General features: G+C 45.3%; 1 protein-coding gene across 1 annotated transcript; it reads left to right on the top strand.

The window, feature by feature from the left end:
• The first annotated feature begins 1,013 nt into the window (after positions 1-1,013).
• RIPK4 (receptor interacting serine/threonine kinase 4) lies at positions 1,014-24,055 on the top strand. The gene is made up of 8 exons (XM_065677003.1): positions 1,014-1,433; positions 8,598-8,889; positions 16,901-17,049; positions 17,884-17,933; positions 18,986-19,144; positions 20,031-20,137; positions 20,617-20,869; positions 21,856-24,055. The coding sequence occupies exons 1-8, from the start codon at positions 1,252-1,254 to the stop codon at positions 23,031-23,033; spliced, it is 2,370 nt and encodes a 789-aa protein (XP_065533075.1). The 5' UTR covers positions 1,014-1,251; the 3' UTR covers positions 23,034-24,055.
• The last annotated feature ends 912 nt before the right edge of the window (positions 24,056-24,967 follow it).

Here is a 24,967-nt window from a genome sequence, read left to right as displayed (position 1 = left end):
CTTGTCTAGACACAGTTGTTTCTTATTCTCTATTTATTTATACAGAGGTGTTCTCATTCAGAGTAAACCAGTTTAATCCGAAGTAAATTAAGCAGGAACAAGTCCCTGTCAAATAGAGCCCCAAGAACAGACTTGATGTCCCATGTCTTTTGTAAGTAATTAAATGTCTCCATAGATTCTTTTCAAATGGAGCTCTGCAAAGACAAGACTGACTAGTGCTATTATCCTAGCTTTAAAGCACATTGTCCTCTATCTATTGCCTAACCTGCCAGATTAAATGATCATAGGCTAACTGCGTAGAACAATCAGCTCGAGCCTGATATTCAGTATGATAAACAAATACAAGCTTTATTAGCCTTTAGACATGTGATAGGTGTGAAGGTCACATTGCAGATCGCAATAGCCTCCGTACCATTGCGTTACACACCAAAGGGTGCAGGCTCCTTCCTTCCAACTGCAGCATCTCAGTCACAGAGCAAGACCCTTTATCCATTGCTCCAAGACCTGTGGCACCTGCAATTAGATCCACGAAAGGATTCAGGCACTGAAATCTGCCGCTGGGATCATCAAGGCTCCTGATCCCAGGGGCAACTGAAAACCAGACAGGCAGCAGCTCTCGGCAGCACGGTTTCCCTAAAAACTGTCGCGTTGGAGCGCGCCCGAGCAGCCTCCAGCCTTTGCGACGCAAACCAGGCTGCCCCAAGCATTGCAGCCCCCCAGCGTGATGCATCATCCTCCTTTGCCGAAGGGGCGCAGACCCACTGGGGCTCCTGGAGAAGAGGAGGAAGGAACGCAGTTGCTGGTGCTTCCCTTTATTTAATAGGTAATTGTCGCACCCCAACAACTGTGCGCAGCGCTTCCCTCCTGCCCGAGGAGCTTTGCCCACGACCGCTGCACCCCGCTGCCAGGCTTCGCGGCTGCGGCCGCCACACAGGACCAAGAGCTCACACAGCGGAGCGAGAAGAGGAGCCAAGGCACCGCCCTTTATAGGTGCCGGGGGAAGGCAGAAGCGCTGCCCGGGCCCTGGGGAGCCAAGGGAGGGCGCTACGGCAGCAGCGCCCGAGCACCGGGGCCGGACAGCACCACAGCCGCTCCCCGCTCCGCTCCCGGCAGCGGCGGAGGGGGGGCGGGCCCGGCCCAGGAAGTGACGCCGCCCCGCGCCCCCCCGCGGGCACACCTGACTCACCTGGGCGGGCGGCGGCGGCGGTGCCGGGCGGTCGGTCGGTCTGTCGGCGGCCGAGGGGCAGCAGCATGGCGAGGGAGAACGTCTCCCCGTGGGCCATGGGACTGCTGAAAACCTTCGAGGAGAGCGAGTTCGGCAGCTGGGAGAAGATCGGCTCGGGGGGGTTCGGGCAGGTGTACAAGGTGCGGCACCTCCACTGGAAGACGTGGCTCGCCATCAAGTGTTCGCCCAGCCTTCATGTGGATGAGAAGTAAGGGGCGATGGGGACAACGGGGAAGTGGGGGGATGAAGATCTCGAGGTATTGAGGAGCCCGTGGTCGCCCCGTGGCTCCCTGGATGTGCAAATACAGCCAAGGGGCGACGAAGGGCTCCTTTTTCCACAAGCCTCCCTTGTGCTTTTATCACACAAGGCACACAGATCGTGCTTCCCAGGTAATCATGTTTCCCAGGCCAAGCAAGACGGTCAGGCTGCCTGTGCGATAACTTCTTCTTGAGCCCCGAGCCAGGCCGTATAGCCCAGAGTTACAGATCTTGGGAGCGGGCTCGGAAAAGGAACAAGCTGCCCCGACCCAGCCCTGGGAGCTGCAGCATGTCACTCAGCTCTGTTTACCAACAGCAGCAGTGGGGATGAAGGTCTGACTACATGCAGGAAAGAGCTGCGCAATTAAGTATTCCCCAGGCAAACGTGGCCTTTGCTACGCTTAAGCGAAGCCCGGACCAACACCTTTGGTTCTGTTGTACATAATGGGGCTGGCCTCGCGCAGAGAGCAAGCGACGTTCCTTAGCCACTTGCAGCAGCTTGGAGAGAGCCGCCGCACGGCTGCAGTCTAGGGCTGGCCTGTTCCCTCGGAGCCATTTGGAAAGCATTTTGCCCTGCCCTGGTCGTGCATGTATTGGCTTGTGCTAAAGCGTTACGCCTGCTGCAGCTCCAGAGGTCACCAAAGGCAGCCCTCAATGGGAAGTGCAGGAGGAGTGAAACTGCTGGATGGGATCCGGGGGTTTCTCAAGCCTCCTGTGTCTCACTCCGGTGAGCTCCCTACTTTGGGAAAAGCCAGCCCTTTACCTTGCATTTGCATGAGTTGTGACTGCTGTGGCTGGTGGTTAGCAGCAGGGCGAGCAGCCGGCTCCCTGTGCCGGTGTTGGGCCGTGGACATGCTGGCTTTGAGGAGCAGGTGCTGAAGGGAGATGTGCTGGGAAATTAATTTTCCAGCTTCAGCGCCAGCGCTTCTGCTTGTATCTGCCCAGGGGAGCCCTCACTGTGTAGTCCAGTGTGGAGCTGTATTGTATTGCAGATGAAGATGGTGGGAACCCCATCCAGCTCACCTGCCCTCTGTGACTAGTTGTGGCCCACGGCGGAGGACAGTTAGCTATACTGTGCTTGCGCAGTCTGTGTGTGATGCGGGCATACCAAGTGCAGATTGCCCTTCCTAGGAGAAGAAGGCTGTCAGAAGCTCCTTTAGAAACATCCTTCTGTTTCGAGGGACAGCAGTGACTTACCAGCTGGTCAGCGTCTGTACAGAGGGAGGCGAATTATGGCCAAGTGCTATTCACGGAGCTTTTCCAGCTCCACCTTGATTTCTGGATCTTTTCCAACTCACGAGCTGATCCTGCAGTTCATTTTCTGACGTGTGGGTTGGTTCAGACACAAAAGGCTTCATTTGTTGTGGTTCCTGCAGGAGAAGGGAGATGAGTTGGCCTAAGGTTGAAAAAGTTTATAAGCCCATCTTCTGCAGGACCAGTAGGGTAGTGGGACATCTTGCCCCTCATCTGAATTGCTGGCTTTGCTGTAGGCATAGCTTATATAATACAGTAAATGAGGCAAAATGTCCTTTTTGGGGGACAGAAGGTGAAGAGGGAGAGTTTAATATATGCACAGGGTAACTGCTGTCTGTGAATAAAATGGAAGGGCCTCAGAGTTGCAGAGGGTGTGCTGCAGGGTTACCCTGCAAGCCTTCCTACCGTTAAAACTTCCAAGTACATTTCAGACTTGATGATTTTTGAGGCCTACTCAAAATCGTACTGTAGCTGACTAATTTTGCAGTTAAAATAAAAATACCTCTTAAAAATAAGATAGAACATTTGTTATACTTTTCATTTGCAAAATACATCTAGAAATTTACTCAAATGTTAACTTTAAGTCTGAGCCAAAGGATGCTGTCACCTATTTTAATATGAACAGTGAATCTTGGGAGTTGCTACCAAATCTCTATATTAATATATTTGATGTGTGATAGAGAACCAGTGGTTATGAGGCTTGTAGGTATTGCAGAGACCATACAAACATGCAGTGGAGTAAATAAAAATGCCTTGAGAACTTGGGAACTTCAAGGCCATGGGGTTCCTGCAGCTCCTGCTTAATTTTAACAAACCAATCCTTGAAACAGTAATTTATTTGTTTTACTGCAGAATTTGTGCTTTGGATGCTTAAGGGGAGCATAGATTAGAAATCGGAGGGTCCCTGGCCTTTGAAACAGCTGCTTCTGCAAAATAAAGCAAAGCCAAATTTGTATCTGCTTTTCCTTTGGTTCTTAGACCCCTTTCAGCAGTCAGTAACACTGGCCCCCAAAGAGACTTCTCACCTGAAACCTTTCTAAGAAACTTGTGTCATTCAGATGGTGGGGTGGGGGGCACAGACAACATAAAACACAACCTCTTTAGTTCACAGGTTGAAACAAGCCTGTGTAATTAGACAGTTAATCCAGGAGATGAACTTGGCTAGCCATTTCTTGGAACCCTGTGAAGCAGCAGAGTTAGAACAATTACCAGTGGTATCAGAAACATTAACTGAAAAACGTGGAGGCTTTTTCTTATTTATTTATTTGGTACCACATTAAAACCATGTTTGTAGTGGCTCGGCGGAGGTAATATTCTGTAGTCTCTCTTACTGTGTTTCTGCAGACAGTAAGAGATTTGGAGTAATTCACTTGGCAATTATCACACCATAGAGCCAAGTGGCCTCAAGCAGAAGAAAAACCGAATATACAGTCAGAAGTGTTTTTATCTTTAAGCCCGAGCCCTCCCAGGGGATTGAGCCAAATTCCATTCCTAACACCTTATTTGCTCCCACTTTCCATCTCCCGAGATCACTTCCCACATGCGACCCAAGATGCTCTCAAGATTGGGAGCTTCAGTGTAAGCCTGGAGAAAAGAGTGTGTCACCCAGAAAGGTGGAGGAGCCTCTTCTCCAGGATTCACAGTGGGAAGCACAGAGTCCCTTCTCTTTACTCCTGTTGGCAAGAATGGAAGCGTGGTCTGGAGGAAACGGGTGGCAAGCCCAGAACGAACAACCTGCAGGCCTTTGTGGGTTTCTTACAGCTGAATGTAAACGTGCAGACTATAATGAGTATGAACCATGTAACAGTTCCCAGAGAGGACTCCTCACTGGAGCATTAGCAGGTGGGGGTGATGACAGGGTGTGGAGCTGGAAAGGTCTGCCGGCTTGATTGGGAAAATAAAATGAGTAAAGGCCTACATGTACCTCCCTCTGCAGGACCTGCGTTTAGGAGTGCAGCAGAACCTAAAAATTTATGAAGGTTTGAAATGTCTTGCTGTTAGCAGCTGCTGCATGTATTTAGGTAGTGAAGGTGAACGAATGCCTGTTCTGGTGGTCTCTGGATATGTAGGTAGAACTTAATACCCATTTCATGCTCCTCAAAGAGTAGGGATGAGCCTAGTTGCCTGTGTTCACCTGTAGTACTCTTGTACCAGGGTTATGCAGCAGAGATCTGTGAACAGCGCTGAGATCTGTGTTAACCTGAAAGAAGGAACGTTTTAACTTCTATACTTCCCTCCTCCCCTCCCCAACGTATTCTGCCCTGACCATGCGGTGTTTTTTCTTCTCTTACTCACTTTCTTCTCTGAGGATCAGCAGTGTGAAGGCCATTAAAGGTGTACCCTGCAGAGCAGAGGTCGCTGTATGCTCTTCAACATCTGCCACAATGGAGGGAAAGAGTCCCTGTAAAAATTCAGAGGCGTGATTTTGCGGATCCCATCTTCACCACCAGTATAGTTTGTAAAGAGGTAACCTGCATTCCCCACTGAAGAGCAGTTTGGGTGGGCTGGCTGCTCTGCACCTGGGGGTGGTACATGCAAATAGCCGCATTAAGGGTTTTCAGGGCTCTTTGAGTTTCTTTGGTGCAACTTGAACTGCTCTGTCTCAGACTTCATTAAGAAAATGTGTTGGGGTGGGGGGAATATAAAAGTGCAAGGACTGCCTTGTGAGTTTAAAGTTGTATTTTTATAGCAGTGTTATCTTTAGGGCATAAAGATTGGATACACACAAATGCAGATACAGTCATAATTCCTGCTGTTCTTGTGGCAGGGTTTGTGGTAAGAGGGTTGGGCCCTGGGGAGTGAGGCAGTGGGCAGGAATAAGTCCCTTGTCTCTCCAAGAGAATCCGAAGAATGCAGCCCTATCCATTTGGGGTCTGACTTTGAGTGGAAGCAGACAGATGTTTCAGGGATGTCAGAGGTCCCCCATTCATGTAAATAGTTCTGATTGCTTTGAGAACGGCTGATCTGTCATTGAGAACTTCACTGACAGAGATGCTGTTTGGCACTGATGCAGTACTAGATCTCTTGATGTGTGTGCCTCTGTCTTATAATACTACTATAGGGGAAAGTGTATGCACCCCATGATTTATGTGAATTCATCTGTCCTGTGTGCAGGTTTTTTAATTCTTATTACCATAATGTTAGGATATAGTACTGGAGGGGGAGGAGAATGGAGCCAAGGTGATTAGAGAAGATAATTCTGACTCTTTAATTGTGTAGGTATTAAATAAGAAACACTTATAACAGAGGCTAGTCCCATGCCTCTTGACTGAAAAACCTCATAAGGAGCTTTTATTTTCCTTCACTTTGGAGGGAAGTGTTTCTTGGTGATAATGCAGAATAATGTCTAAGCACTAGGAGTAGCTGAGCAGTATAACCCTGCCCATCCCATACTTTGATCTGTTAAATGTGAACTTGAAGAATACCTACAGCATCCTTTGTTGCAGCATTAGCACTTATGTATTGCATTGAGAACGCCTAAGACTGTGCTGAGTGCCAGTAGCACCTTGCTAAGGGAAAAGGGAAGGGAAAGACCTTTCATCTTTGCCCGATGGAGGAGATCTTGGTTTAACGAGCTGCTTGTGTTAACAGGATTAACGCAAGTGCACTCCAGCACTTGGCTAATGACCGAGGTGTATTTTGGCTGTTTCTTTTTGTCTTTCTTCCTTTTCTCTTTACTAAAGGTGACAGGAGTCTGTATTAGAGAACCACCGTGTCTCCCTGGCTATACCAGCTTATTCAGTTTTAAATACTCTGGGTTTGGGAAGGATTGTTGTATGGGGGGGTTATTTAAACAGGCAAATTAGATAAATGGTACTTGGCCGTTAATCAGTCAGTTAATTCACTCATCTACCTGTGTCTGATCCAAGCAGAAAGGGAGCTTTTTTTGTTTTGTTTAAAGTGGAAATTCTTACTTCATGGGGAAAATGCCCCATTTTAATCAGCTGAGATCTGTGATTTTGGTGATGCTGTCTGTGGCTGTTGTTAGCCCTGAAACCCCATCCCTGCGAGTCTAGTGGTTCTTGTGAGGCTTTAGCTGTTGCTGGTTCTTGCCTTGCCTTGAAGGGCTCAGACAGGTATTTTACATCCCTGACTCCAGAGCTCAGCCCGCCGAAGCCTGGTGAATTATGCTGGCTATGCATGTGGCTTGGGGGCAAGGAGTTGGTTGTGTTATTCACAGGCGCTCCCTTCCAGCGTGCCAAAGAGCAAACTGGGTACTTGTCTACAAAGGCAATTATTTCACAAGAAAGTTGCTGTAGGGAGCAGCAGGAGCCAACATGGTGAACAGATGGAGATTTCCCTTATCTTTTTTTTTAACTCCCTGTGTGTATGTCCTTCTGAAACCATTTTTCATCCAGGTCTTCCCTCTGAAATGGGTCTGCTGCTTCTTGTTAGGCTAGACTCGCCCCTAGCGTGAGATGTTAACTGAGCTGGGTTATTGCAGCCTGCTACAGCTGCAGCCATCAGGTTGGGAACCGTGTTGCCAGCCTTGTCTGAGCAGACATCAACTCTGTGCTTCGAAGCAGGCGAAGCAGAGGGGAAGGGTATGGAGTTGTGGGTGTCTCCTAATGTGGAGTGTAAGGGCTAAATGAAGCTCCCAAAATTGCATCCATGTGGGAGCACCGAGAGTCTCTTGCAGGCTGTGTTTCAGCACAGGCCCTCTGGGTCATCCAGGCATCATGGAGCAGGGGGCAACGACACACATCTGCTTATCAACTTTGTCCTATTACTTCAGGTACTGTCTCCATTAAATAGTGTACACACCTTGGGTACATTACAAGAGCTGTTGTGTAATAAGAGAGGGTCGGTTCACGAAACATTACCTATCTGACCTCCCTGTGTCCTCTTCTGTGAATCCGTGGGTGGCAGCAACAGTGATGCAGCACTGCCAGTGGCCCAGAGCTGCTCCGGGTCTACCCATCGTTGCTGCTAGTGTAGTAGACAGACTGAAGGTTCTTTCACACATCATGTGTGGCTCCCCTTTGTGAGCAGTCTGCCTGGTGAGAGGACCCTGGTTTCCTCTTTCCAACTCAACGCTCAGTTGGTCCTTGCAGGCTGTTGCAGCCTGAAAGCCATGTGTGAGGTGCAGAAGGAGTGCATGGCAATTGAAGGGGCTTCAGCTGGGAGGCTGCAGCTTGGACTGAGTAACGCTCAGCACTCTGTAAGGTCAGGCTGAAATGACATGTAAGCAATCCAGGGTGCTCGTGACATGTGCTGGTGCTGGGCCTGTTACATCACTGAAAAATGTGTGTCAGGAGTTTTCGGCATCCACTGGAGCTGAGTGAGCATAATACTGGAGCTGCCAAATCTAGGGTTTGAGGACAAGGAGGCTTTTGCTGTGTTCCCCTAGCTAGAGCAGTCAGTTTGCTCCCCTAAATGGTGGTTGCCAGGGATTCCCTTCCCAAGGCCTGGGTCTGCATGCTGGCAGCCTGCAGCTGAAGCAATGCTGTCTGTACCCGCTCCTGATTAACACAGTTTTATGACTCACAAAAACTTAATGACTTTAGCCCAAGGAGTTACAGCAGTGGTAAATCTGGACACTATGTGTATCGTCCTCATTCTTAACAGCACAGCATAAACATCAAAGTGGGGAGATGGGCTTTATGCTAGGGATGTTTGTGCTGTTGGAAGTGTACAGCTTGCCTGTGGTTCAGCAGCTGTGAGCTGCCTACCATTAGAGGCATAAAGCAAGGTTAGTAAATGTGGAAATATGCCTGGAGTACAGGCTGGTGAGATGTAGCGTTGTTCAGCCAAGTGATGGTCGTGAATGTGGTGTTCAGTTCCTTAATGTTTTGTGCATGTTTGGTGTGGGGGGAGAACCAGCTACTCCATCCTTCACCATCTGTTCCCTTCTACCCAGGGAGCGCATGGAGTTATTGGAAGAAGCAAGGAAGATGGAAATGGCAAAGTTTCGCTACATCCTTCCTGTTTACGGCATCTGTAAAGAGCCAGTTGGCTTGGTCATGGAATACATGGAAACGGGATCTCTGGAAAAGCTCCTGGCTTCTGAACCTCTGCCCTGGGAGTTGCGCTTCCGCATCATCCATGAGACAGCGGTGGGGATGAACTTCTTGCACTGCATGTCCCCTCCGCTGCTCCACCTGGACCTCAAGCCTGCAAACATCCTGCTTGATGCCCACTACCATGTCAAGGTATGCACTGGGCACTCTGTGCCAGGGACCCACCTTTGGATATTCTTGCATGGCTTCTGCCAAACAGAAAGGACTGAGAGAAAACAGCAGCGTTCCTTTTGAGTTAGAACCCACCAACCCAGCCCCTCAAATCCCCAAACCTGTCTGCCTGATGTATGCACCATTTCAGTACGTAAACAGAGGTAGAGTTGAGCTTGTAAGAACTCTCCTGAAATTTTAGGAGTGTGCTAGCATAGTGAGCTCTGGTTCTGAGGCCTGATGGGTCCTGCTATAAATTTCCTTGTGGTAAGGTCATGAGACAGATGAGAACAGCGAGAGAAAATCTATATAATTTATGCCATTTCACAGCTGCCCGTGGGGTAACCTTGTTCAGTGTAGGTCCTTCTGGCTTTGTACACTCCACTAAATACACAAATCTCATTTAAGCTGGAGTCTGGAGAAGCCTTCCCAGAGGCAACTCATTCTCTTTTTCATTTGCTCAGAGCATCTACAGTAAAGAAGTATCTCTATCCTGACTGTTTATGCATGCCAGAGGTCATGTAAAGAAATTTTTATGGCTGTATCAGCATGAAATCATTTTTGTTACCTGTTTCCAGCATAAGCTAGCAAACTTATTTGCCTTCTCTGTTGAAGGCTCTGTTTTGACAGCTGGCCTAAGGAGGTTGCTTTCTGATCCTTCCTTTTGGAGGGATAAGGGACTGAAATACGTCTTTTTCCTGATTTCCTCTCCCTTCTTCCCCCCCCCCCCCCCCCCCCGCCCCAATTAGTGGCCAAACTCTTAGCCTTAGAACTGCATCATTAATCATGCTGGCTGGCTGATACAACTCAGTAGTCATAGTACAAGTAGTCACAGATTGACAGTGCAATCATCCATCTGTTCCCTGTTTTCTTGTCCCCCTCAAACTAGCAAAATGGCTTTGGTCTTGCTGCACCATACTGAAAAATGAAGTTTTCTTAAATGAAAACATCTTTCCTAATGTCACGAGAAGGTTGCAACCATAAGAGGTGTGTGCCTCCAATGAAGTTGCACCTGTGCAAGTCTCAGCTTTTTTACTATGCCTTAGTGGTGTACTTAGAAGGATTTTCTTTGAGGTAGGAGGCATCAACAGGTGGTCCATGATATTATGACCAGAACATCAGGATCTGAACTGTTGGAAGTATATTCTCACACATTAGTGCTGAAGCACCTTTGCTAAGTATTTATTTACTTAAAGTTTGTGCTCGCTTGCATAACTTCTTAAATTCCTAATTCTTGACTCATCCATGAGCCAAGATACGAAGGCTGTGTTTTTCTCACTGTTTCAGGAGGTTGAAATGCTGTCTGGTATTCCTCCTGCTGTATAGCCTATATCTGGGTGGTGATATAATACAAGGGGGCAAGTGCAGGTACAAAAAATGTGTTTCTAGTGAGTTCACTGCTGACATCCCTGAACTATTGCTACTTGCTCTGTATATCGAAGCTACTTGCTCTGTATATCGAATACATGAAGGTTTTTGGACCTTCTCTCCATTAAGTTCAGAGAAGAATAGTCTAATGCAGATCTGTTTCCAGCCAGCGGTATTTTACATTTGCAGGTACCTTGGAAACCCCTCCAAGCAGACATAGGGACCTGCGTGCAAAATAAGAGATGTACATATTTTGTGAGGTGCCTTCACTTTAAAAATGTGGCCCCAAACCTTCTTTTTGTGTGATGTGAAGCTTGTAATTTAATTTTGGTCCCTGCAGCTTGATTTTAATGTGCATTTTCTTGCTGGAAGGCTAATGGAGCTGATGATTGAAGTGTTTTTACTTTTTGAATATTAGTGTTAATTTAGTAGGTGACTGTCCCTAATAGAATACTAAGGTGAGTGAAGAGATGTTGTACACTGCAAAAGAAGAGTTTGGAGATAGGGAGGCCTTTATAAATCGTTTGCCCTTGAGCCAGGAAACAGTCAGTCTTCCAGTGGAGCACATTAGAAATGCTTCTGTGCTATATTGCTAGTTAAATGGAAACACACCCTTCTTCTTTTAACAAGCACAATGCTTACTGTAAAATCCCCGAGTGAGGATGATGACTAACGCAGTAGTGCTGTACAGAACTTATCATCAAGTGGGTGCTTCCATATCATAAAGCCGTCTCCTGTGTGCATTACATAAGTGCGTGCTGAATTTTGTTCTTGGGAGGATAATTAAGAGGATGGGATTAGCCTGAGCACTGATCAGGGACAGATACTAACTTTTTCAAAGGCATGTTGGAGGATTCTTTGGTGATTTTAAATATACGTATATAATATCCCAGAATCCCAGAATCCCAAGGGTTGGAAGGGACCTCTAAAGATCATCTAGTCCAACCCCCCTGCAAGAGCAGGGTAACCTACAGTACATCACACAGGAACTTGTCCAGGCGGGCCTTGAATATCTCCAACATAGGAGACTCCACAACCCCCCTGGGCAACCTGTTCCAGTGCTCTGTCACTCTTACAGTAAAGAAGTTCTTCCTGATGTTAACGTGGAACTTCCTATGCTCCAGTTTACACCCATTGCCCCTTGTCCTATCACTGGATATCACTGAAAAAAGCCTAGCTCCATCATCCTGACACCCACCCTTTACATATTTGTAAACACTGATATGTACAATGCAAGGGCAGGGTTTGCTGGTTTTCTGGAGGATGGATCCATGCATGCCTCCTCCCCTGTGAGTACTGGTAGAGCTCACTCCTGACAGCTCCAGCATCAGCTGGGAGCTCCCTTCCTTGCCGTGTCCTGCTCCATCTTGGTTGCCTTAAGCAGTGTGTTTTCCTTGGGAGGATTATTCCATACCCTGACAGGCTTTGCTAGCAGGGATCAGTCTGCTGCCTTTTCTTTTTTTTTTTTTTTTAAACTGAATATCAACCTGTTACTTCTGTTTGTACCTGCAAGGTCCTCCTTGCCCCTTTCTCCAGTGTTTCAGTATTTATGGTCTAACACCTTGTTTTAGCTTAACTGGACTACGTTTTGAGAGCTTGTTCTTCAGCTCACCTGCCCTCTGTACACATTCTGGATGTCTCCCCTGAGCTCCTTGTGATGTGGCAATTGCTTGCAGGGAGCTGGCACTGGGAAGCTGTGCCACATTCCAGCACTACCCTCGTGGGCTGTTAGTTTGCTCATTCCCTGCTCCAACGTGATCTCTCTTTGGGGCCCTTAGTAGGAAAATACACCACCACTACCCACCATGCAGCAGTCTCATACCCTAACTTGTTGCCAGCTGTCATGCCTGCATGCTCTCTCTATTGCTGCTTCCCAGGTTTATCTTCAGTGTCTTATGGTCGAGAGTGTTACTTTTTGTTCAGGTATTTAAAATTAAATCAACTTGTAACTTAAGACGTTTGGGCAGAAGTGTTATTTGTAAGTTCTTGTTTCTCTTACTATACAGCCTGTTCTTTGCATCCCCTCATCTTGTCATATATATGTGTGTGTATGTATATACATATATACAAACACACACACAGGCACATGTCTACATGTGTGGGTGCATGCACACACAGAGTCAAATCCCACCAGTTATTTTTAATATCCCAGATTTTAAGAACTGGGAGTGGGATGAACTGGTCTCAGCTGTGCACTGCTTTAAGCTCACTGTAGTTCCTTTTATTTCCCATAATGCCAGCACTCCCATTTTAAACCAGTGTGAAGTTTGCCGCATGTTGTGCTGTGCTGGTGGTCTTGCTTAACTTGCATAGGCTGCCTCTATGGTCTTTGCCTTTATTTGCTTCAGCTAAAGAAGGGGCTGCAAAGTTTCTGAGTGTGGAGTTAGAAGCAGCCTGATCAAATGGCAGATTTGTTTTTCAGAAAGCTGCTTAATGTAGGTTGTTAACTGTAGGTCAGAGTAATACCCAGAGGCCAGGCTGGTGAGGAGAGGTTGTCTCTCCTTATTAGACTAGCTATGGTAGTTAACACAGCCACTTTATCAGCTGTAATGCTCTCCTGTTACTAGAAATGAGAAGAGGCTTTTTTGTTTTGTGTGTCCCTCTTGCCTCTTTCCCACCCTTCCTGATCAAGGTAGGGCTGTTGTTAACTGGCTCTTTAATCCCAACCAACAAAGCTGGTTTTCACCTTGATCAGTTCCTTAATTGATCTAATTGTGGTGGCAGAGGGGAGGGAACAAGACCATTCCTGTTATGGCAGTGCAGATTTATGATAGGTTAAAATGGATGCTTTACCATGGCTTTGGATCCTGCTGCTTCTGAAGAGAGCAGTACCAGTGTCACACCTGAAACAGGTTTTGAGGAGTTAAGGTCTCAGGGAAGGTTGGGAAAGGGTGGAAATACAGTCTGTTTCAGGAAGACTTCTTTTAGTAGCTAACTGAAGTGTGTTCATAAACACTGAAGTAAAGACATCTCTTTGAAGTACAGATGCTTGTTTTGTCTACACTCAGAATTCATATTTTTTCCTCATTTTTAGTAGTCCAGGTCTGTGACCCATGTAAGTTTCTTAAAATTTCTGGCATTTCTTAAAGAACAAAATTGAAACAACCAGCCTGCCTCACCTACCCCCAGAAAAACACACAAACCAGGTCAACCCGCTGCTAACACCCAAACCCTGTAGACAAATGTGGCGGCATTCTCAATATCCAAGTGTGCAGAGATTTTGCACAGACAAATACTGGATATGCCAGCAGTGATTAAAAATTGATCTGATGGCTTTGTTATCTATTTGGTGGAGAAGACCTTTTGGTGAATTCTGTCCCCAGGTCCATTGCAGTGGGTTCTTTAGTCTTATTTGCAGCATCAGATGCTAAGTGCATGCTTTAGGGTGGCCTGTCAGGAGTCAGCAGTGAAAGCACTTTCAAGCACTGATTTTGTTCCTAGATCCCTACAGTGTTTGGGAATAGCTGACTTTAGTAACCATTATAGCTACATGAGCATATATGCTAGTTTAAAAAAAAAACCAAAAAAGTTTCCAAAAATAACTTGACAAACTCAAAGCACCTAAAATTTTGTGTTTTTTACAAACTGGAATGCAAAGGTCCACAAATGTCAGAAGCAGAGAACAGCCTGTGTTCACAGCGTGCTTAACTGAAACAAACACAACTAAAAAAGGAAAGAAAAGAAATAATCTTGAGATCTTGGAATCTCTCAGTAAAGTAAGAGTTGCTGGGAAGTGGGCAGGGAAGCACGTACAGCTCCCCTTCCCGGTCGCTGCTCACGTGTTTGTTCTCATGCAGACCTGTAAAGAGCAGAGACCAAGCGAGCTGTCTGAACACGAACAATCCCACTGTCTGCGTGGGCATTGGCCAATGCTTTTTCTCTTCTTCCTACCTCTTCACCGCGTATTTTGCATGAAGCAGTCTGTCGCCTCCGTGTCTCCTCTTAACCCTACTGATACTAGGTATGCTTTTGAAGCATGATGGGATCCACCTGAAATAACTGATGTGAGGAGTGAGATTACAGGTCCTGTTGGATCGTGGAGCAGGGCAGATTCCAGGGTGGGCTGCAAAGGCTAGCAGGGATGTGGAGGAAGAAGTGGGAAGGGGCGCTCCGCTCTCACTATTTTCACCAGCAAGTGTGCCTCGTGTTGCAGAACTAGGTACCTGGCAAGCAATTTAAAGGCAAAATAGGTAAGTTAAAGGGCTGTGTCTTCCACCCACTGCACAGTTCCCACTGATGTTTAAAGAAATTGCATGACTAAATATACCATGCAATGTGGAAAATTCACCCTAAAGGATCTAACAAAAGCCACAAAAACTGCAGGAAGAATCTCACTATTTTGTGGCAGGCTGCAAGAGAACAGTTCTTCGATTTCCAGTGCTTTCTGCAGAATTTCATATTGAAGCTCTGTTCTAAAGATGTATTTCCTCGTAACTGGTATAAAAGCTGGTCCTTCACAGTAGGTAGGGGCAGGTTCATAAGGTAAAGTTCTTGCTAGCATAGGGGAAGGGGGAGGTATACTATGTACCTTAGCTGTTTCTTGGTCTGTAGGCTGAGACTGTTCGATACAGTGTGCTTAGCTGCCTCTCTTAGCCCCTAGCCTTAGCTTCACACAACACAGCTGGTAGCTCTTAATGCAGGAGTGTCACTGTGCTGTCTGTATTTCATCTTTAGTTCTTAACTTACACAGTAGGAAACCCGGTGTTGTTTAGACAAAGAGGAAGGTGTATTACTTTAATTATGCCATATGGATTTCTTGAGGTGTATACAAGTCTCTGCTTCATGTTAATCAAAGGATAGCAGTACTCCTCCAAGTCGGATCTGTTCAGACTTGTAGCAGTTGCTTAATTTATTAACCTGACACCACGGGCTTGTGTGACTAGGGTTGTGCTTTTGTTCTCTAGTGGAGCACTAAGTGCCCCAAACTCATGCAGCACTTCCTGGGGCGATGAGTTCAGCCCTTCGCAGGGTGATCCAGCTTGCGAACCTGGGTTTCTTGACTACTTACTGCTTTCCTGGACTCCAGTGCTTGGCTTGTGGAGGAGGCCAGCAGCCCTGCTCTGAGAGTGTAAACCTACAAGCATGAGAAACTATTCCTCCAGAGGGCTTTCCTTGTTTCCTTTTTTTCTTTTTTTTCATTTTTTCCCAGTGTTTTTCTTCTCAAGTAATTCCCACTTTACAGACTGGACAACAGGTTGGATATACCCGTGTGCAAGGGTACAGGACTCCTACAGCCCCTGAGAATGCCTCTGAGCTCTCTGCCCCTGGGAGAAGTTCCTCCTGAAGCCGTGTGGGTTGCTTTGTTTGTTTTATGGCAAAGGGAGATTCCTAGCGTTTGAAGACCAATGGCTGTGTGGCCTGCCTGTTCTCCAGGAGGCCAAACCTGGCAGCAGTTTTCTCCCTTTCCAGTAATGGATGCGTGTTATGACTGGCTTTGTGGTATCTTTAGACAGAAACTTCTGAAAGGGTAAAGTTGGAGCCTAGTGGAAAAAAAAAAAACCCAACTTTTTTTTTAATTATGCTTGCTGTTTTGAGGGTGAACTTTCTCAAAGGAGAAGCAGTGAAGATCAAAAGGGGAACGAATAAATGAGAAACCTGAGTATTTATTAGATAAAATAATGTATAAGGCGGGGGGAGGGGAGAAATCTAATCTAACATGTACTCAAAAATCAGTGAGTGGTTCAAGAAGACTTGACTTTTCTTGATATTTCCACTTAGCATAATAGACATTTTTGTCCAGTGGGAAATAAGGAAGACAAAGGAAATTCTTTGCCTGTCTGTTTGCTTGATGATTGGTATGCTTTTGAGAGCAAATGAATGCATATTTGTTTGACACTTCAAATTAAAGTAGAGGTGTGTCCTTTTTATAAACTTGCTGTCACTTGTTTTGTTCATTTCAGCTGTGTTCACTGCGTCACTGCACCAACTTGCCATGTGTCCTGGTTGCCAAAAAGAAAAATGCCCTGTTTGGGTTTTTGGTGTGTGTGTTTTGGGAGTTTTAGCACTTAGTGCCTCTGGTGTCGGGCTAGTCCTTGTTGGCACGGTCAGTGTAACAGTGGAATCTGAAAGAGCTGTTCTCTGGCACCCACTGGAGAGCTCATGGTTTGAAAACAGGTGCTCAGAACACTTACACATAGTGTGCAATGTGAGATTACATAGGGAAAGGGGGTGGCAGCACCAATAATTACATTAAAGTACTTTGCACTAGCTAAATTTGACTAGTTTTAAATTACAGTAAATTGTCTTGACTGTTTGTTGTGTTTGCTGCGTAACATGCTGCTGCTTGCAAAAACCTGCTTGCTGTTTAACCATAAAGAAAACACTACCATAGCGTAATGCTTCCAGAGGTGTTCCAGAGTGCTCAAGGCCAGGTTGGACAGGGCTTTGAGGAACCTGGTGTAGTGAAAGGTGTCCCTGCCCATGGCGGGGTCTTGGAACTGGATGATCTTTAAGGTCCCTTCCAAATCAAACCATTCTGCGTTCTCTTGGCTTAGTACTTCTGAATGGCAGCTTGCAATATTTTGTTAGCTGATCCTGTCCCTCTTTACAGAAAACTGTTCGTTAATGCTTCTGAAGTCTAATGGTGGCATGCACTTCTCATCCCTTCTTCCTTCATTTTTTGCAGATTTCTGACTTTGGACTTGCAAAGTGCAATGGCTTGTCCCATTCCCATGACATCAGCATGGACGGCTTGTGTGGCACAATTGCGTACCTTCCCCCAGAGCGCATCAAGGAGAAAAACAGGTGTTTTGACACCAAACATGATGTGTACAGGTCAGTTAACTGTGAAAACACTTAAAACCACTTAAAGTAATACTGTAAACTGAGACCTCTTTTTCTGGTTATAAAACCTAATTAAGCATGAAACCCCTAAATGTAGTTTGAGCCTTACCTTGCAAAGGGTTACATTTGCTCTGCTTTTTGCAAAGTCTTAATGGGGTAGAGGCCTTTTAACAAACTGCAGCTGATCCTGAGTCTTGAGCGTTATTATTCCAAGTAACATTTATTAGTAGCTGGCATGGGAGGCACTCTGCCCACCTTTAATTTCCCCATCAAAAGGTACATTCTGACCTACTTTTTGAGTCTGTGACAAAATTCTTAGTTATCTTCAGTGGATTTCATCACTCAGTCTTTGATTCTTCTTTCATGGTAATGTTACTAGGAAAAAGAAATCATAGCTGCAGATTAAGAGATATGTCATATTCTAAATGGAATGCATTTCTTTAAAGTAGCTTTACAGGGTAGAAGTATTAAGTGAAATCCACAGCAATGCTTTGCTGCTCTCTGATTTTGTCAGTTTTGATGTGGAGTAGTTGGTAAATGTAACCAAGAACAGCCTGGCAGCCTCCAGCACGTCTCTTGTGTTGCTGCCTCAGGTTCCTCCCTGCAAAAAAGCAGACTTTAAAATCATATTCTTGCCTGCATCTTGCAGTATGTGGTCATCAGATGAATTAGATGCAGAAGTGAAGGACAGTGAAAAGAGAACTTAGGAAAGTAAATGATACTTCCGTGAGCTTTTTAGCTTTTTGACTTTTTTGTTGGAGGGTTGTTTTTAAGCTTTTCTAGAAATAATTTTTTTTTTTTTTTTGAATTTATTTGATTTTGTAGCTTTTCCATTGTGGTTTGGGGAGTTCTTACTCAGAAGAAGCCTTTTGCAGGTAAGTTTGATATATTGTGGGTTGTATTGGAATTTTTTCTTTTCTCCACTGATCAGTACACTTCCTGCCCCACCAGCCCCAGATTATACACGTCCTCCAAATTCCTACGGTCTTGTGCGGTAGCCACTTTTAAGCTCTCAAATTCTGATCACAAATGTAAGTCCTCCTTTGTCCTGCACTGTAAAAGCAGAACCCACATTGCTGCAGAGGCCCTCGTCTGCACCTTTCTGCTTCTGCTGGAGTTTGCTGTATGGATCCAGATTAGTGTGTGGCCTCTGCAGACTTCTGACATGTTTGTGGCCAGCGAGGAATGGCATAGAGCAAGCACTGTGCTGTTTTCAGAAACAGCCTCTCTGCACAGAGGTTCTGTAGTTTATTTGTAGATTGCGGGTACAGATTCGTTCTTTAAAAAAAATAAAAAGCTGTCTGTGAGAATGAGCCTTGTTCCACCCCACAGTAAATGCACTGATCAACAGGCAGCTATTTATTCTTTATGACTTTTCCTGTGTGCATGACTAGCCTATGTATAGCAAACATGTTTGAACATGTCCCAGTCTGCTATTAATTTTTTACCCAAGTGAGACATCCCATTTACCCCAGTGGTTGACTTCAGAGTCGGGAGCCACAGTACTGCAATGCTTGATTTGCGTTATTCTTCACCTTTATGAAAAGTTCAGGTACTCGGTCTAAACAAAAGCTGTGGTTCAGTTTTCGTACAGCAGAAAGGGAAATCCAAAGGGGCAGCAGAGAACTGCTAGGTTATTTTTTTTTCTTTGGTTCAGTGTTTGTTTTTTAATGGTGGAAAAAGAAGGATCATTCACTGACAATTGTGTTTAACTGATACACGGGAAGTAGGCATTAACACAGTGATGAATGTGTTGTGGGAGAATTAAGACCGACTTCTTGTTCCCTGTTGATAAAAGAAAGCAGTCTAAATCTAGAAAAAATTATGAAGGCAAAGTCTCAGCCTAATACACTGTTAGTGCTGTTAGACAAAAGAGAAATCACACCTTTTGCTGGGAGATCTTACTTGGTGCACTCTTGCTTTACAGAGGAAAACAACATTTTACATATTATGGTAAAAGTAGTTAAAGGCCACCGCCCAGAGCTACCTGCTGTTTCCAAATCCAGACCTCATTCATGTAATAACTTGATCAAACTGATGCAAAAATGTTGGCAAGATGATCCTGGTGAACGGCCAACTTTTAAAGGTAAGATTTCCTTGTAACTTGGCTGCCCATTTATTCTTCTATGAGTCATGTTATTACTCAGGACTCTTAATCCTTGGGGTAAATGCTGTGAACCTCTGTGACAGAATAAATGGAGCACATTGTATGGTAGAGACAATGCTACTGGCCACTTACTTATTTGTGGAGGAAGGGATTATGTGGGGACAAGTCTGACCATGATGGGGTTATGTAAACTCAGAAGGAATAAGACCTGTACTGAACCAGAAATTATGTTCGTTTCTGTGTGTGTCAGAGCATATGACAAACTGGAGCTAGTGTGGTCTTCACCATACAAAGCGTTCAAAAGACCCTGGCTCTTGAAATGTACCAGTGTGTGCGGAGAAACTGAACTGTTTTCTTGTAACAAAACAATTTGTACCTTCATTTTTCTGCCAACAAAAGGCAACTCTGGTGAAAAGCTTGAACTTGCCCAGAGCACCTGCTATGAATTCAGATGTGTGCAAGGATGTAGCAAGTGCTATCTCAAAGTGCTATTAAGTAGCATTAATGGGAGAGATTTGCTTCCTCTCTCTCCTCTTGCCCAGACAAGATATGGAGACTGAAGGGAGGATGCATTCCATCTTTTTAAATACATATTTCTACATCTGCTGGCAGTAGACTGGCTCCCATTTCAGTCCTGCAGTGTAGCCACCGTGTGACATTAGCCTGGTCTGAATGTGAAGATGAGTTGTTTAGTCAGCCCCTTGCTTAGGTGCATACTTGTACACGTTGATGAGCTGCTGGGTGAAATAGCCAAAACTGGAATTAGAGCTGCTAAGCTTTAATGATAAAGAAAGGCAGCAGGACATCTTGGGAAAGTTTCCCATTTAAAAACAAACCAACCAAACTTCTCTTGCTTTCTTCAAAGAAATCACTTCAGAAACAGAAGCCCTTTGTGAAAAACCAGAAGATGAAACGAAAGAGATGATAACTCAGGACCTGGACACCAAGCATTCCCCAGAGCAGCAGCCTGAGGTATTTTTCTTTCTGCCCCTTGTTGAAGCACACTAGGTTTTGTTGCAAGCAGGTTCCTCTGTGACCTGTAACTTCCCCAGAAACCTCTTTGCTGCTTTTGAGCACTTTCCTGCATGATAGAAGTGGTCCTTCTTGGTGAAAGACTGAAATGCAAATGTGACAGCAGATGCATGGACCCAGCTCAGGAAAACCTCAGCACAGAACTGAGGGGGAGAGCAGGAAAGTTAGGAAGTAAAGGCTGGAACTACGTGGGTATGATGCTGTAGACAAGAGATATGTGGCTCTAGTGGCTGTGTGAGTACTGATGAAAGCTGCTCTCCTGCATCTGAGAATTTTCAGTTACCTTACTCAGAGGTTTCATGTAATATGACAGTGCTTAAAGGCTGCCTGCAAACTAACAAGCATATTTCTTCCTATGGGGCCTCATGCTTGGTGTTCTTTACTGACCTCTCTAAAATGCTTGTTTGCTTCTCTTGAAGGGGATTTCTGCATTATCCAAGACAAAACAGGAGCCTGATCTACCATTAGTTAAGGATTACAGTCTGTCAGAGTTGTTGTCCCAGCTGGATTCGGGGATTTCACAGACTATGGAAGGCCCTGAGGATCTCAGCCGCAGCTGTTCAGAGTCCAAACTTGCCTCCAGTGACAAGCGGCTTTCAGGAGTTTCATCTGTAGATTCAGCTTTTTCATCCAGAGGCTCCCTTTCCCTTTCCTTTGAAAGGGAGAGTTCAGGTAATGGTCAAGTTTTTCTTTGTGGTTGTTTGGACTGGGGCATGGGAGTCTTTGGATTGGAGAGTAGTCATAAAGAATAGCATTCTGGCAATCACTGTTAGTCTTGCTTTCTCTAGTCAGCACTGCAGATTTGTTTACTGGAGGTAGTTATTTAACAGAAAAAAGGAATGAGGTGGTTCCCAAACGTGACCTAATGACAAATAATAAATCTCACTCACTTTTGAAAAGAAGTGACCTGAGTTCCCATCAAAGCAATTACCGAATCAGTCACTTAAAGGTTGGTTGGAAGGGAGGTCACCTAGTCCAGCATCCCACTGGAAGTGGGACTAAAGCCAGTGCCCCGTCAGGTCAGCTGAGTTTGTGGGGTTTTTTTCAGTTACGTATATAAGCCCAAGTCCGAGCACTTTTGAGAAGACTCAAGCCGTGTTCTCAGCAGCCCCTATCAGCATTGTAATAAAGACCCCTGCTGATGCACACAGGCCCCTCCCTTCTCAGTTCAGTGCTGCAAAAACCAGTTACCTATTTTCCAGTTAGGCAAACCATGATTAGTGCAGGGAGATCAACCACAGCATCCTTGGGTCTTCATTCCACAAGAAACAGAATAAAAATAAGCAGCACTCTAAATCTGACCTGAAATTGTTTTGGAACTACTGTGGAAGGGCGTTTTCTTTGCAGTCAAGTAATTTCTGAAGCCACCAGATATGTTAGCTATAGGGAAATAAGATTTGATGGCTATCAGAATTGATGGTGTCTTTTTCATGGAGTAGTTTGGGTTGGAAGACAACCCAAAGCTCTTCTTTCAAGGTCATCTGGTCCAACCTACCTGCAATGAGCAGGCACATCTTCAGCTAGATCTGGTTGCTCAGAGCCTTGTCAACCTGATCTTGAGTGTTTCTGGGGATAGAGCATCTACCACCTCTCTGGGCAAACTGTTCAAGCATCCCACCATCCTCATTGTAAAACTTGTCTTCCTTGTATCCATCCAGATATTGGTACTACAGACATCCAGAAGAGGAAGCTAACAGAGGCCATTTTATCTGGAGATACCAGCAAGCTAATGAAGATCCTCCAGCCTCAAGATGTTGATATTGTTTTAGATGGGAACTCCAGTCTTTTGCACTTGGCTGTTGAAGCTGGTCAAGAAGAATGTGTCAAATGGCTCCTCCTGTACAATGCTAATCCTAACCTTACCAACAAGAAGGGATCCACCCCTCTTCACATAGCCATTGAGAAGAAATTTAAAAGCATTGTGGAGCTGATTATGGCTAGGAAAATCAATGTTAATGCCAAAGATGAGGATCAGTGGACTGCTCTTCACTTTGCTGCCCAAAATGGGGATGATTTCAGCACCAAAATGCTGCTTGATAAGAATGCATCCTTAAATGAGGTAGATTTTGAAGGCAGAGCCCCCATCCATATAGCTTGTCAGTATGGCCAAGAGAATATTGTGCGGATCCTGCTGCGAAGAGGTGTTAACGTGAACATCAAAGGAAAGGATGACTGGGTGCCACTGCACTATGCTGCCTGGCAAGGTCATCTCCCCATTGTAAAGCTTCTGGCCAAACAGCGGGGTGCAAACGTGAATGTGCAGACTGTGGATGGAAGGACCTCACTACACTTAGCTGCTCAACGAGGACACTACCGTGTCGCTCGCCTTCTTATAGACCTGGAGTCGGATGTCAACATACAGAATGGGCTCTTGCAGACTGCTCTCCACATTGCTGCTGAAACCGGCCACACAAGCACATCAAGGTTGCTCCTTAAACATGGGGCAGACATTGGGGCAGCAACAGCAGAAGGATACACTGCACTGCACCTCGCATCTCGCAGCGGCCATTTAGCAACGACAAAGCTGCTAGTAGATGAAAGGGCCAGTGTTCTAGCCAGGGGCCCTTTAAATAGGACAGCATTACATCTTGCTGCAGAAAACGGGCACTCTGAAGTAGTAGAGGAACTTGTCAGTTCAGAAAATATCAATGTTTCTGACAGTGAAGGGTTGACAGCTCTTCACCTGGCTGCACGAGGAGGGCACACAAAAACAGTTGAGGTTCTTCTGAAGCATGGGGGATATGCTGACATGCAAAGACCCACATGTCAGACCCTGCTACAGTTTGCTCAGCAGGGCAGTAATAGTTCAGTTACTGTGTTGTTAAGTGAGACTTAAACAAAAGGGACAGAACTTGCTACTTTTCTACCTGGTGCAAGAAGGCTGCTGGAGCTTGACGCAAGGGCCTTCTCCAGTTGTGCACTGACCCACTCATCAGCATGTCAGCTGATGGACTGAGGTGGAACCAGCAGAACCTACTCATGCTTGAGTGTGCAAGTGAGAGCACACATGGACTAAGACTGGATGTAAGGCTAAGAGCCGGAGTCTGCCATACTGTGGTCTGTATCAGCCATTCTGTGTGTGCCTGCCTGTCTGTATATTGACATTCCTTTCCCAAGGATGTTGTGAGAGAAGGGTGCAACTTGTGGGTTTCCCAATGCCTTTTTTTTTTAAGTGCCGAACTAATTTAAGAGCTGACATTCTGCTTTTTTATTTTTTTGAGGAATAAAAAAAAAAACAAAACCAGGATGATGTAGATTACTGTTTTTTCTAGTGATCTATATTTTGGGCTGAAAGCATCCAGCATAAAATAAACACAACACAAATCTGCTTGAAATAAATGCTAGAGATGATGAAAGGGCTACTTAAGATACAGCTAACCATGTTTGTTTGTGTCAGAAGGTACTCTGTTCAATGGAGAAGCCGATTGTAGATTTCCATGTACTCAAAACAGATCACAGACATACTAACATGGCAGGATTCCTAAAATACGGAAGCAGAAGTAAAAGCTTAACACTGGTATCTTCCTATACAGTACCACTCTGTATGTATTTTAAGATCAGTAAGCTGAACTAGGTGCTTAGTGGTTTGTATTAAATGAAAAGTCAAAAGCTAAAATTCATACCGGACTGTAACTGGATGGTGTATTCTAACACCGTGATACCAATTTGCATATTTGGAGGGGCTGATGACTAGACTGATATACTGTGTATATAGTATTTCTAGCTGTTGTATGCTTCTTTTTCTACTGAAGAAAATAGATTGCATAGAGTGGGTATGTTTTAATACACCTTTTAATTTCACTCTTTTCAAAGTTCAAATGTGATCTGTTATTAATAAAAGAAAGAATGTGTTCCATAGCTGTCTGTATTTTGTAGTTATTAAAGCAACTGAAAAATCCATTGACCAGCAGCAGCACACAACTAATGTGTTCAATGATGCTGAATCTCAAACTGTTAATATGGAAGGCTGTTTTCAGTTTCACCTTCCCCTTAGCTTTTATATGGGAGGTAAGGAGCTTGAATGAATTGGAGGTGTTTTTACAGAATAAGTCTACAGACTAAAGCCCCATTTAACCTGTGCTGTAGCTGTTCAGGAAGTCTGGTTTTCTTCCCCATCTTGAGGCCAAGTCAGCTGCTTTTGCATGTTTCCTGGTGACTGGTAGGCTGCTGATCTCCTCTCCTTGGTGGTGTGTTCCCACTGTGTGTGCCACAGAACAAGCAGCACTGTGGTGCTTTGCTTCTACCTCCCTGACAGGAAAGATGCTCCTGCTCCAGAGCTTTATTGCACGTACCTGGTGGCAGCGATAGGAATGATTTTAGGAGTCAAAGTGCTCCTCTGGGAATATAGCCCCCATGAAATTCAATACTTTCTTTAAAACCCAAACCCAGCCTCCTGTCACTGGAGACCGTAGTGACTGAGGGCAATAACCAAGGGAGGATGGGTGCTTGCTGCTTTTTGATGCTGTTCCTTGCTCCAAGTAGGCCCCCTCTGTGTGCACTTTCCCTAGTTCAATTTCTTGAGTTTGAAGAGAGTTCACTGCCTGTCTAATGAAACTATTAAAGAATAGATGGTGAAGCCATGCTCACGCCAATATATGGAGTTTGCAAAGCAATATGCCTCTTACTGGAGCATGGCAGTCACAGCAAGCTTCCTAAAGGTGCTGACAGTGAAACTTCTCGTTAAACAAACTAAGCTGTAATTTCCTTACTGCTTCCTTTCAACTTCTTTTGAGACCAATAAGGTTGTCATATTTCATTAAGCTGTACTTA

Source organism: Lathamus discolor, chromosome 4 (genome assembly GCF_037157495.1).
Source record: "Lathamus discolor isolate bLatDis1 chromosome 4, bLatDis1.hap1, whole genome shotgun sequence".
NCBI classification, from domain to species: Eukaryota; Metazoa; Chordata; class Aves; order Psittaciformes; family Psittacidae; genus Lathamus; species Lathamus discolor.
Note: the sequence above shows the minus strand (reverse complement) of the source record. Positions and strands in the feature narration are given on the sequence as shown.